At 37.5% G+C, this 17,276-nt stretch overlaps 1 protein-coding gene across 4 annotated transcripts in view; it reads right to left on the bottom strand.

The window, feature by feature from the left end:
- The window catches only part of RXFP2 (relaxin family peptide receptor 2), a 97,943-nt gene that overhangs the window by 44,418 nt on the left and 36,249 nt on the right, over window positions 1-17,276 (bottom strand). For 3 of the 4 annotated variants that reach the window (XM_060079647.1, XM_060079649.1, XM_060079651.1), the window contains exon 2: window positions 1,417-1,563. In XM_060079647.1, the coding sequence (XP_059935630.1) occupies window positions 1,417-1,456 (40 nt within the window). In that variant the 5' untranslated portion in view covers window positions 1,457-1,563. Of the gene's footprint in view, window positions 1-1,416; window positions 1,564-17,276 lie in introns of those variants that run through there. The other variant, XM_060079648.1, reaches the window with a different exon arrangement.

The following is a 17,276-nucleotide window of genomic DNA, read 5'->3' as shown; positions in this document are numbered from 1 at the left end:
GACCTGGGTTCTAGTGTATACTCTGTGACTAACTAGACACGTCAACCTCTCTTGGCTTCGGTTTCTTCGAGAGAAAAATACGCGGGTTAGATGAGATGACATGTACAGTCCTGATATACAGACCTAAAATGGCCTATAAGACCTTTCGGGATCTGACCCCTGTTACCTCTTTACCCTCTTTATCCTTGCTCACTCCGCCCAAGCCAATCAGGCTTTGCCTTCCCACAAACACACTGTCTTGGTTCATTCAGCCTCAGGGCCTTTGCATTATGCTGTCTCCTTTGCCTGGAATTTTGCCAGAATAGTTCATGGTTTCTTTCTTCTTTTCGTTTCATTCTCAATTCAAATGTCATCATCTCAGAGAGGGTTTTTCTGGCTATATCTTTAAAGTAGCCTTTCCCCCAACTCACTTTCTATCCCATTATTCTGCTCTATATACTTCATGGCACTTATCGCTCTCTGAAATTATTTAATTTGTTTACGTACAAGTTTACTGTCGTCCTTCTTCACGTGGTCCCTTGTCTCCCCTGAGCCTGCTGAGTCCTGGTGACTTGGAGAGCACACAACGGGCACTGGATACAGGTCTACTGAATAACTTAATTCTCCAGGCAGGCCCATTTGCACTTTAAGGATATTCCTGAAGCTGAACCAAATTAGCAAGCCATAGGGAAGTGGTCATAGTAAGCCATTTAAAATTAAAATATGGGTATCCAAGTAGAACTTTAAATAATTTTATTTTTTCATCAAATACAGCTTTTTGTAATACTGTATTTCTGATTTAAGCAACCTCAATATATGAAAATTCTGGTAATTATCACAAATCCATTGGGGAGCAATTAGTTGTGTCACAATAGGATTCCCTATAGAATACCAAATCCCCTTTTCCCCTTTTTCATCACCATTAGCATTTTTTTCATGTTTCTTTTTTTTTTTTACATCTTTATTGGAGTATAATTGCTTTACAATGGTGTGTTGGTTTCTGCTTTATAACAAAGTGAATCAGTAATACATATACATATGTCCCTGTATCTCTTCCCTCTTGCGTCTCCCTCCCTCCCACCCCTCTAGGTGGTCATAAAGCACCGAGCTGATCTCCCTGTGCTATGCGGCTGCTTCCCACTAGGTATCTATTTTACATTTGGTAGTGTATATATGTCCATGCCACTCTCTCACTTTGTCCCAGCTTACCCTTCCTCCTCCCCATATCCTCAAGTCCATACAGAGTGAATAAGTCAGAAAGAGAAAGACAAATATCGTATGCTAACACATATATATGGAATTTAAGAAGAAAGGAAAAAAATGTCATGAAGAAGCTAGGGGTAAGACAGGAATAAAGACCATTAGCATTTGATCCACCCACAGTTCTGGGCGGTTCACAAGGGGTGCTGTCCGTATGGAGCTGAGCCCAGGACTCACCACAGTTCTCCTCGTCAGCTCCATTCCCGCAGTCGTCCATGCCGTCACAGTGAAAAGCACGGGGTAAGCACTGGGTCAGGTTCCCACAGGGAAAATATCCTTTTGGGCACAAAGGTGTGACTGTACTTCCTTCGGTCAGTGCAAAATCTATGTGAAAGAGGGGACACAAGTCTTAGGTAATGGGAAGAAACTGTTAATATGGCCAAACTCTTTTCATGTTATCCCATTTAATTTTCACAAAATGCTATGAGTTGAGTTTGTCTGGTGTTATTCTTAGTGTACAGTTTCTCTGAAAAAAATATAATGTTATAATTTTAATTATAACATTTAAAATAATCACAATCATACCAAACACCAGCTATACCAAGAGTGGAATCAAGGCTCATTTTGAATTTGCTTCAGGAAGGCAACGGTAAACAAAACCAAAGCAATTGTCCTACTTTTGTATGAAATTAAAAGACCTGTTCACTCCTGGAAACAAAAAGGTAAAACTATGAGCTAACAGGACCAAGTAGGTGGATTTATTTACTTATTAATCCTTTATAAGGAGGATTTGAGGTGACATAATGAAAATACACATGCAAAAGGAGAGTTTAAGTGTGCATGACAGTGAAATCCAGAACTGCATTGGAACAAGGAGAGATAATATTGAGTAATAACATCTAACGCTCATTGGGCTTACTGTGTGCCAGGTAGTTTGCACAGTGGTTAATCTCGGTTACTCCTTCAACAAGTCTATGTGTGGGTGATAGTATCCTTCCTATTTCAGGGTTAGGGAACTTGAATGCAAAATCACACAGGTAGATTTGATCATCCCTCTGACCCCAGAGGCCCATTTTTAACCGACTTGCTAGGGGTAATCAGGGACCTGCATTTCAAGGAGCATAAGTCCTCTATGAGGATGAATTAAAAACAGTCTTCTTGTGCTGGGAATGTAAGAGAAAATGAATGAGAGTTGAACAGCTGCTGGGTTGAATGAGAAAGCACAGAAAGGAAATATAATTAACATTTACAAAGTTACTCTATCTGTGGATAGGATGACCAAAGAAATTCCAGAATTTTAGATGCAAGAGACACTCTTTTAATTTTGAAAGATCAGTTTCCAGAAAATAAAGAGATGTGGGTTTTTTGTAAATACTTTAGTAAAAATTTGCAAGTCATGTATTTTTTTTTTAAAAAGGGAGTATGGGTTGGACAGAAATAGGCGAGGGAGATTAAGAGGTACAAACTTCCAGCTGCAAAATAAATGAGTCAAGGGTATAAAATGTGACTGGGGGTGGGGGAAAAGGAGTGCAAGATGAAACTTCACAGAAACAGATTTAAGGAGCATGTAGACTCAGGCAGAGAGTAGTGTAGTAGTCTACTCAGTACAGACTCATCATGACTAACTGAAGGGAACAAGGGTTGTTGGCAAAGTTTTCCTAACCGCACCACTGAAGGTTGGCTTCATGGCCAGGAATTTTCTTGGGTTGGGGGTACGGGGCTTTTTAATACTGCAGAGGACTAGAGAACCAACCTTCGTGGAGCATCTTCTACTGTGGGCTGGGTGTTTCCTAATTATTTCACTTAATCCTAACAGCAACGTGTCAGTAGTTTCTGCAGCAGTTTCTATGGGACCTGTGTCAAACACACAGCTGAGAGGAGGTTTGAACATATGAAAGAAAATTTCTCCATAATGGTCTTTCTCGTCTCTCTTCTGGTCAATGTTCTGGACATATCTGTGCAAAGGGATTCTAAAATGACTCCTTGATAGCTTTTGGAAACCAACTGACTGCTACCTAAGGACATACTTTGTTGCCCACAAACCCCTTCCTTGTTGGGAAACTACCGGTGAGAATGATCTTACAGGTGCTCAGTTTGAGAATCGATGGAGGTGATCAAGACCCTCTCTGCTTTCTCTGATTCTCTGCCAATGCTTGTCCTGCATGAAGTTGAAGAAAGCCTTTATCGTCTCAGCCTGGTTTTCTGGCTGAGACTCTCTGAACAGCCCTGCCAGGGATGAAGGTCCCACCACCCACAGGAAGCCCAAAGGATCCTGGCCAGTGAGGCAGTTTCCCAGCGTGCACTGCTCCTAGTGGGGTTCAATCCAGTTCGGATGCAGGGGAGCCTCTGCCATTTACTCTAAAGAGCCGGTTACCGCAGCACAGGAAGAAACATTCATTTAACATCTAGGAAATTTTAGTTGAGTGCGTACTACATGCTACCTCAACAAGGCAGACAACGTGCATTCCCACCTGGAGCTCAGGTGGCAGGATCTCCAAGAGGAGCAGCAGCACTACTCAGTGAAGCAAAGGTGAATCCAGTTCATTCGCTGGGTCCACCTACTGGACGCCCCCCTCCTTCTGGGAAGAGTCTGAGCGCCACTAAAACCTCACCTTTCTAGGGCACCCAATTTATTATTTGTTTGAAGGAAACTAGTAAAGTCTGCCTTAAAAAGTGGTTATGTTAAGGTGAGTGGACAGAAATTACCCTCTTGGTGGTTGTTTTTTGAAGTTAGAAATCTTGTCCCTTTATGCTACGGGTCAGACCTCCCAGCTTTCACAATACTGTGTGGCCATATCAGTCAGTATGTGTAGAATTCAGATCCAGTTGCATGCACACATTTACCCCAACTTCTTCCCATTTCAAAGATTCCTACCTTAACTGAGTTTCTCTAAGCCCCTATTTTCTGTAGTGTTCTTCTGAGACAAACCCACCACCTCTGACTGGTGAATGTCCTTCAGGATCCTACTCACAGATTTTCTGCAGAAACCATCACCCCATCTCCCTCTTCAGACTATTGCCCAATGTTCAGGCAGATTTGGGGAAATGATGCTTAAGCTATGTGGGACAGAGTATAGGTTCAATACGTGTTGATTTAAATAGGAAAAAAACAGAATTTTAAATTGCCAACATCATCCTCACCAGGGATGGATTTCCATCCTATGTCCCCCTTGGCTGGGTGCTTTTACGTAGGTCACAAACTGAACACCATGGTTCTTGGTGGGTTCTAAGGTATATGCAGGCACAAGAAAGATTTCTCTTCCCAAAACATCTCTTCTACTGACCAGTAAAAACTGCTTAAGCTTCATTTTAAGGGATGCATTCTTTTAGGTTCATATCTTGTCTTTTAGTATTGAAATTCCTATCTTGTGCTGCATGAGTTTGAGAGACTGGCTTCTTCCTAGAATCTGCCTGTGTACAATGAACTCAGAGAATGGACACTGTGGTGGATGAAGGGAAGAAGAACATGGAAGGGGTGATGATGAAAGAGACAGGGTGACATCTGACAGACACTTGGCGTGGGACATGTGGAGAGGAGAGAAGATGATAGCTTTCTCCTTTCACGGCTCTCTTCCAATTCTTCTGAGTGGGTGACTGCTCCGTCTCTAGGGACTTTCACTGGCTCTTCTTCTTGGCGGTCATTCTCTCAAATTCTAGTCAAATCAACTTACATATTAACCTGTATCCTAGGCTGCTGCATATGACTGGGCAGGATGTACCTCGCACAAGTATGGGGCACTGTTCACACAGCTGCTAGTGTTGAGCTGTGTAGAAGCCACACGGTACAAGGCTGAGGCCCTGGATGCTTATTTTATGATGCACCAAGGTTGATGGGCTCCCTTCCTGCCCACAGGAAAGCCTCGCGTCTGTGTTCTATATTCCACTTCCTCTTCTCTTCTCAGAAACTCTCTCCATTATCTCCTTTCTCTCCTGTATTTCCAATATTCCTGTCTCTCCACTGGTTTTTCTGTTCACACTAATCTTATTCAATCATCCCCCATCTTCAAAACAAATAAATCAATCAACCAACTAACCAGTCAAGCAAGCAAGCAAGCAAGCAAGCAAGCAACCAACCAACCAACCAACCAACCAACTAACCAACCCAAATGCTATTATAGTCACTGGAACTGAGACACCCTTCTCTCTTCAAAGTTAAATTTCTCAGAAAAATCATACTAGTCAGTGTTTCCACTTCCTCACCAGCCTTTCTTCAGCTCACAGCATTCGGTCTTGGGCTCCACTGAAACCCTTCCCACTGGGATCACTAATGGCCTCTTTGTTACTAACACCAGACATACCTTATAGTCTTCACGTTACTTAGTTCTCTGCAGCATCTGACCCGGCCAATCACAGTCACCAGGTTGAAACCTTTTCTCCCTTGGCTTTGTGATGTCTCACTGCCCTGGTTTACTTCCTTCTTCTCCACGCTCTCTAATGGCCCTGTCTCTATTCCCACCCATCTCCTTAATGCACTGGCTCTTTTTTTTGGTCAATATCCTGAATGTCACTGATATGCATTGGGTCAGAATCAAATCAATCAGAGAATTTAGAGGGGCCTGCAAAGAGTTACTAGTATTTTAGTTTGTCAAACAAGAACATTAAAAAAACCTAAATTACCACTATTATAATAATGATTATAAGAAAAATGGTATTTTATTGCTAAAAATTTGAGAGAATATATGCACAGAAGAAAAGACAAGCCTTTGAAAGGAATACATTTAGCTTCACAAAAAAACTAACTTATTTTTGCTCACGGACTGGTGAAACTTTCATTCCTGACAGCAGTGGCCTGGAACACTGTGTTTGGAACGCTGTGTGAGAAAACCAAATCTGGCAATGTTGACCAGAATTCTTCACAGCAGTTAGCCCTCTGTTCCATAACTCACAAATATTTTCTCCCAGTTTGTCACTTGTCTTTAACTTTGCTTACAATAGAGGCTCCAGAGAGGAAACGATCTGTTCCTGACTTTAAAATAACTATGCAAACTAAAAATAGAAAACATTCTATTTTTAGAATATTCTATATAAAATATTTAAATATTCTATAATAAAAACCCATAGCATATAATATAATTAATGGTAACTTTTTGAAGACATTTAGTTTGAGGTTGGGATCAGGGCAGTGATGTCTATCATTACTACATCTTTGCAAGGCTGTCGTGGAGGACTTAGCAAATGTAGTGAGGCAAGGCAAGCAAATCAATCATATACAAGTTGCGAGAAATAAAACTGTCATTATTCATGAATGATATGAGTGTGAACATAAAAAATCCAAAATAATAAATTATTAGTGCCAGAGAGTTTATCAAGGTTTCTGTAAAATCAATTTAATTTCTATATATCATCTACAAACAATGAGAAAGTGAAATGTTTAAAAAATACTTTTACTATAGCATCAACTGTGTCATATTTAGGAATACATCGAACAAAAGTCTGCAAGACATTTATGTAAAGTATATAAAATTATTGATAGACATTAAAGACCTAAATAAATGGAGTTCATTCTCTCAAACTGGGGAATTCTCTGGGGGTCCAATGGTAAAGAATCAGCCTTCCAATGCAGGGGACGCCGGTTCGATCCCTCGTCAGGGCACTAAGATCCCACATGCCGCCGGGGCAATTAAGCCCGCGTTCCACAACTACTGAGCTCGCGTGCCTCAATGAGACAGTCGTGTGCCACAAAGTACAGAGCCTATGTGCCCTGGAGCCCACCTGCCAGGACTAGAGAGAAAATCTGCACGCCACAACTAGAGAGAAGCCCAAGCGCCACAACGAAGATCCCATGTGCCGCAACTAAGACCCGACACAGCCAAAAAAATAAATAAATATTTTTTAAAAAACAGCTTTATATATATATATAATTGAAAAGCTGACATTAAAAAAAAAGACCTAAATAAATGGAGTTAATTCTTTTCTTAGATTGATCTATGGGTTCACAGCAATTCCAATAAGAATCCAGGAGTGTACATGTATATGTATGTGTGCATAGATACGGATAAGCTGTTTTATATACATGGTGGGGATAAAGGACAGGAGGAGCTAGCTGTGTCTTGAAGAAGGAACACAAGGTGAGAGAACTGTTTACCTGTATATCAGGACTTATGATAATGATACAATAATTCAGAAAGTTCAGAAAAATACAGATACACACAGACATTTGATTTAGGACCAAGTGGCACTGCAGAGCAGTAGTGGGGGTTAGTCACCCCTAAGTAGATTATGGATCTAAAGATTAAAGGTGAGACAATAGAGTTTCTGGAAGATGATATAGGAGAAAAGATTTATCACTTTAGGGGTAGGATTTTAAGGGAAATAAAAAACAAAACAAAAAATGAAAGCATTAATCATAAAAGATAGCTAAATTAGACTATATTAAAATTCAGAACTTCTGTTAACCCAAAAATAAAAATAAAACAAAGTCACCATTAAGAACATGTAGAGGCAAGCCTCAGAGTAGAAGATGTTTTTGCAAAAAGGTTTGTAATTAGGAGAGAGGGAAAGAGAGAGAGAGGTCAGTCCTACAAATTAATAAGGAAAAGACGAACAGTAAATAGAAAAATGGGCAAGAGACTTGAACAGACACTAAACAAAAGAGGATATCCAAATGGCCAAAAACATCTGAAAAGGCATAAATCTTATTAGTAGTCAGGGAAATGCAAATTACCATATGCAAAAATAAATGACCAGTATGGTTATGTATAATTTAAAAAACTACCAATCAGGGCCTCCCTGGTGGCGCAGTGGTTAAGAGTCCGCCTGCCGATGCAGGGGATACGGGTTCGTGCCCCGGTCTGGGAGGATCCCATATGCCGCGGAGCGGCTGGGCCCGTGAGCCATGGCCGCTGGGCCTGCGCATCCGGAGCCTGTGCTCCGCAACGGGAGAGGCCACAACAGTGAGAGGCCCGCATATCGCAAAAAGAAAAAAAAAAAAAAAAAAAAAAAAAAAAAAAAAAAAAAAAACTACCAATCATACACTGGTGAGAATGTCAAGCTATGCAAACTCTCCTGCACTGATAGAAAGTGTTAACTGGAACAACTGCTTTGGGAAACAGTTTGTCATTATCTACTAAACTTGACGATTGAGAACCTTATGAGTCAGCAGTTTTAGGTCTCGGTACATGCCCATAGAAATGCATGCATGTGTGCACCAAGAGACTCAGACAGACAGCAATATTCACAGAAGCATTACTTATAACAGCCCCAAACTGGAAACAATACAGACGTCCTTGAAAAAAATAAAGTGTATAAAAATTGTGGTATATTTTTCAATGGTATACTATATAGTATTGAAAATGAACAAAAAGTCACTCAAACTGATTTTAGATCAAGCATAGCCAGTGAGCAGTTCTCCTTTACTTTTTTTTTTTTAACATCTTTATTGGAGTGTAATTGCTTTACAGTGGTGTGTTAGTTTCTGCTTTATAACAAAGTGAATCAGCTATACATATACATATATCCCCATATCTCCTCCCTCTTGAGTCTCCCTCCCACCCTCCCTATCCCACCCTCCCTATCCCACCCCTCTACGTGGACACAAAGCACCGAGCTGATCTCCCTGTGCTATGTGGCTGCTTCCCACTAGCTATCTAATTTACATTTGGTAATGTATATATGTCCATGCCACTCTCTCACTTCGTCCCAGCTTACCCTTCCCACTCCCTGTGTCCTCAAGTGCATTCTCTACATGCGTCTTTATTCCTGTCCTGCCCCTAGGTTCATCAGAACCATTTTTTTTTTAGATTCCATATATATGTGTTAGCATACGGTATTTGTTTTTCTCTTTCTGACTTACTTCACTCTATATGACAGACTCTAGGTCCATCCACCTCACTAGAAATGACTCAATTTCGTTTCTTTTTATGGCTGAGTAATATTCCATTGTATATATGTGCCACATCTTCTTTATCCATTCATCTGTTGGTGGACACTTAGGTTCCTTCCATGACCTGGTTACTGTAAATAGAGCTGCAATGAACATTGTGGTACATGACTCTTTGAATTATGGTTTTCTCAGTGTATATACCCAGTAGTGGGATTCCTGGGTCGTATGGTAGTTCTATTTTTAGTTTTTTAAGGAACCTCCATCCTGTTCTCCATAGTGGCTGTATCAATTTACATTCCCACCAACAGTGCAAGAGGGTTCCCTTTTGTCCACACCCTCTCCAGCATTTACTGTTTGTAGATTTTTTGATGATGGCCATTCTGACTGGCGTGAGGTGATACCTCATTGTAGTTTTGATTTGCATTTCTCTAATGATTAGTGATGTTGAGCATCCTTTCATGTGTTTGTTGGCAATCTGTATATCTTCTTTGGAGAAATGTCTATTTAGGTCTTCTGCCCATTTTTGGATTGGGTTGTTGGTTTTTTTTTGATATTGAGCTGCATGAGCTGCTTGTAAATTTTGGAGAATAATCCTTTGTCAGTTGCTTCATTTGCAAATAGTTTCTCCCATTCTGAGGGTTGTCTTTTAGTGTTGTTTGTTCTCCTTTGCTGTGCAAAAGCTTTTAAGTTTCATTAGGTCCCATTTGTTTATTTTTGTTTTTATTTCCATTTCTCTAGGAGGTAGGTTAAAAAGGATCTTGTTGTGATTTATGTCATAGAGCGTTCTACCTATGTTTTCCTCTAAGAGTTTTATAGTGTCTGGCCTTACATTTAGGTCTTTAATCCATTTTGAGTTTATTTTTGTGTATGGTGTTAGGGAGTGTTCTAATTTCATTCTTTTACATGTAGCTGTCCAGTTTTCCCAGCACCACTTACTGAAGAGGCTGTCTTTTCTCCATTGTATATTCTTGCCTCCTTTGTCAAAAATAAGGTGACCATAGGTGCGTGGGTTTATCTCTGGGCTTTCTATCCTGTTCCATTGATCTATATTTCTGTTTTTGTGCCAGTACCATACTGTCTTGATTATGGTAGCTTTGTAATATAGTCTGAAGTCTGGGAGCCTGATTCCTCCAGCTCCATTTTTCTTTCTCAAGATTGCTTTGGCTGTTCGGGATCTTTTGTGTTTCCATACCAATTGTGAAATTTTTTGTTCTAGTTCTGTGAAAAATTCCAGTGGTAGTTTGATAGGGATTGCATTGAATCTGTAGATTGCTTTGGGTAGTAGTCATTTTCACAATGTTGATTCTTCTAATCCAAGAACATGGTATATCTCTCCATCTGTTTGTGTCATCTTTAATTTCTTGTGTACTCAGCAAAACCATTGTGTTGTTGGTTTACTAATTTCTTATTTCTTAAAGAGGGAGTGGTAATTAGCATCAAGACTACTTTATAGCTAAAGTTGTGTATTAATTATACTTTTTTTGAATTTTACTGTCCATTCAGTATATTGATCATTAGATCAGCTATTCCCTTGCCTAATACTTAATTTGTCCTTATAACCCCCAAAATTGAAAAAAAGAAGACTTTTCAGGTAGTATTAACATGTCAAATAATCCAAGTGAATCCAATTAGCAATCCTGGTATGCACAAAGAGTATAACAAGGAATTAGCATCCCTTACAGAAAAAAACCCTACTCATATTTTGATGTGCTAACTGCAATACCAGTGTTTCCAGAGGTGTGACCTATGGGGCAGATTCATCAGACGACCTAGAATGATTCTTAAATGTACAGAGTCCCACACCCCACCTTAGACGTATCAGATCTATGGGGGTGGCTAGAGTCCTAGAGTCTATTTCTTTACCATAATCACAAGTGATTCTTAGCAATTCAGTAATTGCACTGATGTCTGGCTATGGCTGAGAGGTTCTCTGGTATGCTGAAGGTCAAAGGCTTCAGAGGATCAGGGCTGTGACTTGACCACAGGTTGGCTCACCCCTAAATCTAGCATCCTTGCCACTCTGCTGCCCCTCCTATCCTAACCCTTTCCATTGTGTAGCACTCTACTGCATTATTTCAAATCTCCGGTGTGTATGCCCTTTCATGTCCAATCTCTGATTAAGCAAACTCTGAAGAATTAAAACCTACCTTGTTTTCTAAGCTTTGGGTCAAAGATGATCTATTGTGAGCAAATCCTAAATATGCTTCCCACAACATTTACTTTTCCAAAGATAGAGAAGACTGTTACTATGTTTTTTCACTGAAATGTTTAGTTTATTGAAGAGAGAATCTCCACAGAACGTGAACAGAGAAAAAGCTGCTGTTGTGAGAGGAGCTAAGCCCACTTGGTGGACTGGAGCCTAGATTGGATGAGCAGTTAGATCTGGCTCCCATGCTTGTTTGAGAAAGTGGCTGAATGCAGACTGACCAGCAGAGGCCGGGACCTACATGAAGCTACCAGCTGGGACAGAGCCCCTAACAATGCATGGGGGATGAAATGCCTCTGCTGACCACCTGAGGTTATGATTTGAATACTGCTCCTTGCCCATGGCCTGTAGGGAAAGCAGTGGTGGTATCTCTGCAAACTGAGCATGAGATTTGGAACTGGATCACCCACAAGGTAAAATCCCTGAGATACTCATAAACTACGGCTCAGAACTGAACACTCCAATGGACTCTGTTGAGGCAATTCTGAGACCACTCATAGGGAGACATGTGCAGGAGAAAAATCCCTCCAACTTCATGAAAATGTCCAGGCCTCCAAAAAAGAAAGAATTCATACCTGGGGAACTGGGAGATAACATTATCTTCCCCTTATCAAACATATTCTATTAACACAGAACTCCCCTGGGCAAAAAAAAAAAAAAAAAGTGATATACCATTGATGAGAACAATATTTATTGCAAGCTTCGTTTTCTTCTATACATACACAACATCTAGAATTATAGGGATGAAGAATTGATGCATGTGAACAAAGCACTTAAAAATGTTTCCTCTAATTCCACTATGATTTCTTTTTAATTAATTAATTAATTATTGGCTGCATTGGATCTTCATTGCTGTGTATGGGCTTTTTCTAGTAGTGGCGAGCAGGGGCCACCCCTCGTTGCAGTGCACTGGCTTCTTATTGCGGTGGCTTCTCCCGTTGCGGAGCATGGGCTCTAGGTGCACAGGCTTCAGTAGTTGTGGTGCACGGGCTCAGTACTTGTGGCACACGGGCTCTAGAGCGTAGGCTCAGGAGTTGTGGCGCACGGGCTTTGTTGCTCCGCGGCATGTGGGCTCTTCCCCGACCAGGGCTCGAACCCGTGTCCTCCGCACTGGCAGGCGGACTCTCAACCACTGCGCCACCAGGGAAGCCCTCCACTATGATTTCTTATATAAACCAAGCACATTCCTTTTGCCTGGTGAATGGTAAGTTACATTTTTACCAAACAAGGAAACCAAGCTGTTTTGGGTTCTCAAACATATATATACTCCTAAAAAGTCTGTGCATTTATCATCATATAACTATGTACACAAAAACTATTCTTAGTTAATTGAATTTTATTCAAGCCACAATTTCTTAGGACGAATGTGCCATTTTTCAACATCAGCTTATTTGAAGCAACATCCCCATTTTCGCATTAAAATTCAGGTGACAGCCAATTTTGTCACTTCAAGTGAGAGTCCTTGAAAATCTTTTATTGCATCTGGTCACATTCATTCACAGTAAGATGAACAAATGAATAAACATCTGTTGTGAGATGTATTTAGTTAGTGCCTTTAGAGATAACTTATCTCAAATGGCCTTAACTTCTGGGTTTCTGGTATTTTTCCTCTTCCCTCACAGCAGGCTCCATTCAGCCCTGAAGCAGGTGAGTTTCTTTTTCATTAGTGGTGCTGCTTTAGCCTCTCAGTATGACTGTCCTGCAATATAATTGATTTTCACAGCTATCGGCAGCATGGATACAATTGTGTGAAATTAAAATTTAGTTCAAAAACGTTTTCTTAAGTCACAGCATCCAAGTCGAACTGACATTACTGAGAAAGAACCAAGATGAGATTTGAACTAGTCCATTAGGGGGCAGTCAAATACTGTTCACATCCAAATGCTGCTCTAGCCCTGCTTTTGATGACTACCTTTTTCAAGGTTAGCAAATTATTTGAATAAGTAGCAACTGGTAGTTATCCAGTAGCATTCTCAATACGTCATGCTTTCAGTTTCCCATATAAGCCCATGTTTTTTGGTTTGCAATATTGTTCATAATTAGTCCATAAAAAACTTTTTTTGGAGGGAGTTTGAAGCTGGTTAACAAGAATACCCAGTGAATAAATGGATGATAAAATACATGAAAAAAGTGATAATAAGACATGTTATCTTTACTTATCATTTAATGTCTGTAGCTTAAGATGGTTGTATCATTTATTCATTAGGCATGCAAGGGTGATCATGGCCAGAAGAGAAAAGATAATCATATAATTGTTAACTTTTCCCTTTGTTTAGATCTGGTCTAAGAATCTATCACAAATATTCATTTAAATTTAAAAAGCAATTTTTACTCTTACATAATTCTAAATGACTTTTCTTTGTTTATGATAAAGAGCCTTACTGCTTTAACTGTATAATTTTAACTGCTTTAATTTAACTCTAATTTTATTGTGAAAAAGAAAAAAGTTTTGTTAATATATATAGCAAATTATTATTTTTATAAGTAGGAATAAGATATCAAAGCATTGGTTGACATATCTAACTTTGAAAATAAATGATTTTAAATATAAATTATCAATTGAAAATAATATAAAATTAGAAAGTAAAAATTTCCAGGGAATTACAATTGAATATCAGATTGATACTATGGATTTTAAATGACATTTACTTAGAAATAAAAAAAAATCATGTTTAAAATTTCTTTCCTTCTTTTTTTAAAGAACACCATTACTTTGTGGTAAATCTTGAAACATTATTTTAGTAATAGATATTTTTCTTCTCATAAAGATTTTGTTTTTCTAAGGCAAATCAATTAGATGCATTACCATAAGCAAAAGTAGTTAAAGCTGGTTAACTATAGTTACTGTCTTGTACATTAAAGAATTTTTTAAGGGCATAGATAACCTCTATGAAATGTGTTGAATCCAAGAACCTATTTTTTAACTGTCTATCCTTAAAAATCATAAAGAATTGAATATTATAAATGTGCATAGGGCATGAACTTCTGAGGGAAGAGGACCTTATATCAAGAGGAAACTGCTTTCTACAACTGTATTACATGCTAAATGAGTTCATATATTGTTTCTCCTTAGATAACACTTAAGTTTTCATGTAAGAAAGATTAAAATATAAGATAAAAATCATGTTACATGTATTAAAATATTTTAAAATAATTTGCAACAAAGTTTTAGTATTTCAAATTCAAACTAAAATTTAAATATTAAAAAATATTTGATCTGTTAGAAGTTCTTAAATAACTGTTCATAAATACTGCATTTTATTTCAATATTTAAAATATTCAGTTGACTTCATTTAATAAAATTAAACATTTTAAAAACCTAAAACGAATTTCTCAGAAAAGAAAAATAATTTTGAATTATAACTTTAATCTCAGAGGTTTATCATAAGTCTTTAAGAAAGACTATGAACTTAAATACATTTTAAAATAATAATAATAAACCCAACGTGCCTTGGGTATGATGAATAGATTATTTACAAGTGTACACGCTCATAAAAAAACAAGTCTATATTTTTCTTTAAAACCAGGGGAAGATTAAATTTTATTTTATTTTTTCAGCTTTACAATAAAAATACTGCCAACTTGAAAATGAGCAGTTGCTAAAATGAAAAGTTTAAAAGTAAAAAATAGAAAATAGAATTATCTGAATAGGTAACTTTTGTCCATTTTTAATTATTTTATTTTACATAGGTTTGCTCTTAGGGAGAGATACTGATTTTTAGATTTGTCTTGGGCTTTGCAGTTCCCAGTTTAACTATGTTAACAATGAAACATAGCAACTAACAATTATATAAAATTTATGAACAGATTTCAACAGGTTGAAATTTCATAAGGCAAAATTTTAAGTTATTGTCATACATTTTTTCAAATACTAAAAAAAATTTCTCCATTATAATTGATTTCTTCAACATTGTTTTTTAAAGCTATCTTATTACAATTTTAACAACATTTGAAGGCAAGTTTCCATGAAAAATTTGTTGCACCTAGAAATTGCTAGGATGGGACTATAGGCAACTAGTGATAATGACAATGCAAACTGGATGTCTGTTTATCAAACACTGCAATGAGTGTATTATAAATATGATAGAACCAAGTAGAAGTATTCTGTTCTTTTGGAATTGCACTCATTCAAGCAAGAAAGCAGTAGCCTTACCTTTGACATCCATCAGAACGATGAAATGAAGTAGAAGGAACATTGCAATCAATCTGCAGCTGAAGAGACGCTTAATACCAGAAAAATAACAACGGGTTCACAGCAATTGAGTTATTAGATGTATGCTCCTTAACCTCAGAAGGAGTTCTGATATAGTAACTTCAGTGCCTCCCCTGTGTCTGAGCATGCTCAACAGCTAGAACTTTACTGGCACGAGAGGAGACGGTCTTTGTCACTATGCAGCCTATCTTTTTCATTCTTTCTTTTTTGGTTTCATTTTATTTTAAATCTACAGTTGTATTCTTGGTCGTTAATTCATTATAGTATGTACAGAGAGACATATATAAGACTCTGGTATTATTAGATAAGAAACATTTTTTTACATCACTCTAAAAATATGTTCCCCTTAGAGCATGTAGTACAATTTGCTCTTAATTTAAATCCAAACATATACAGAAATTCTCAAATAGAAAGGGATATAGATTTACACTGAAAAGGTGATGAAACTCTTTGAAAGTGTATTTTTCATGCAATAAAAAAGTGACAAAAAAAATACTCACTGGCAAATACGTGAAGAACTCCTACTTCCATTCAAATGCACTTAAATGTTTTCAAATGACATACAGAAAGTAATAACTAAAATATACGGCCCTGTGTTTAATAGTTACTTATTGTAAGACATTCACACAATATTTTAAACTTCATTTACTTCCTCTATAATCATATTCTTTTTTAAAAATGGATTTTATTCTTGCTTTCAATCCCATGTTGCATACCTATTAGAAAATATTAATTATAATTCAGTTCTTACATCCTGAAAGCAGCTTTTAAAACAGCATAGTTAGTGCAAGTTAAAGTATAGAAAAGGACTTTGGTTGTAGGATTCAGTTGATCCTAGTATAATGATAACGAGTCTACAAAAGGACATTGTAGAATTTCATTGTCTATGAAATTCTGAGAAATGTCTATGTAGACATATGAAACATTTTGTAGTTCTGATTTGGACATAGGATTTTGTAAGGGAATGATACAGGTTCTCTTATATGTTATTAACCATAACAACACTGAAACAACACTGAAAAACTATTCTGTGACAAATGGCTATCGTCATCACAAATCATAAGAGAGGGGGTTTTCATTGCTCTTTCTTTCATTCCAGCCTTTGATAGAATAAAGATTCAAAGGGAATTTCAAATAGAAAATATTTTATTTATCATATAATGTAGTTAATTCTTTTCTCTTTTAAGAAGTGAGCTAAATTCCCTAAGACTTTTTCCAGATACATTTAGATGTGTTCTCATCTTATTTTTCAAACCAAAAGAGAAAGCAACAAAGAAAATAAAGGAAAAACAATGAAAAGAAGTATTTCAAGGTTTTTTCTTATATTTCAAGCACCTTTTTCTCTTCATTAACCTCGGGGTCTTTTTAGATAAAATTTGCCTTAGTTCATGTAAAAAAAATTCAGAGTGATCAGTTTTTCTTCCATTTTGTGTTCTACTAACAAGATCATGGGTGCTAGTTTCTGGCACTGAAACTTTGAGCATGAATTTTTAAGTGCAATTAAATACCATGAATTGCCCATCACAGGTCTATTTGAAATTTAAATATATACTCCATGAAAACACAATTTTTGGAGAAAGAAGAAATGTCAAGATTTCAAAGAACTTAATTTCGACTTCTTCATGAATATTAAGCCTTAGAAATAGATTTAAATTGTTAAAAAGTTGAATCACCATCCCTTTGTGTTAAGCTTTTCAAAGTTGATCTTTGAAATATTAACATAAAAAATTCAGAACTCCATAATTATAAATAATAGTTAAGAACATGTTAGGCTCATTCATTATTGGTTTCTAAAGACGGAGAGTGCAAGTACTGAAACGTGTTTCATTTAATATGTTTTAACTTTGATTTACTTA

This window comes from Mesoplodon densirostris, chromosome 17 (genome assembly GCF_025265405.1).
Source record: "Mesoplodon densirostris isolate mMesDen1 chromosome 17, mMesDen1 primary haplotype, whole genome shotgun sequence".
Lineage (NCBI taxonomy): Eukaryota > Metazoa > Chordata > Mammalia > Artiodactyla > Ziphiidae > Mesoplodon > Mesoplodon densirostris.
Note: the sequence above shows the minus strand (reverse complement) of the source record. Positions and strands in the feature narration are given on the sequence as shown.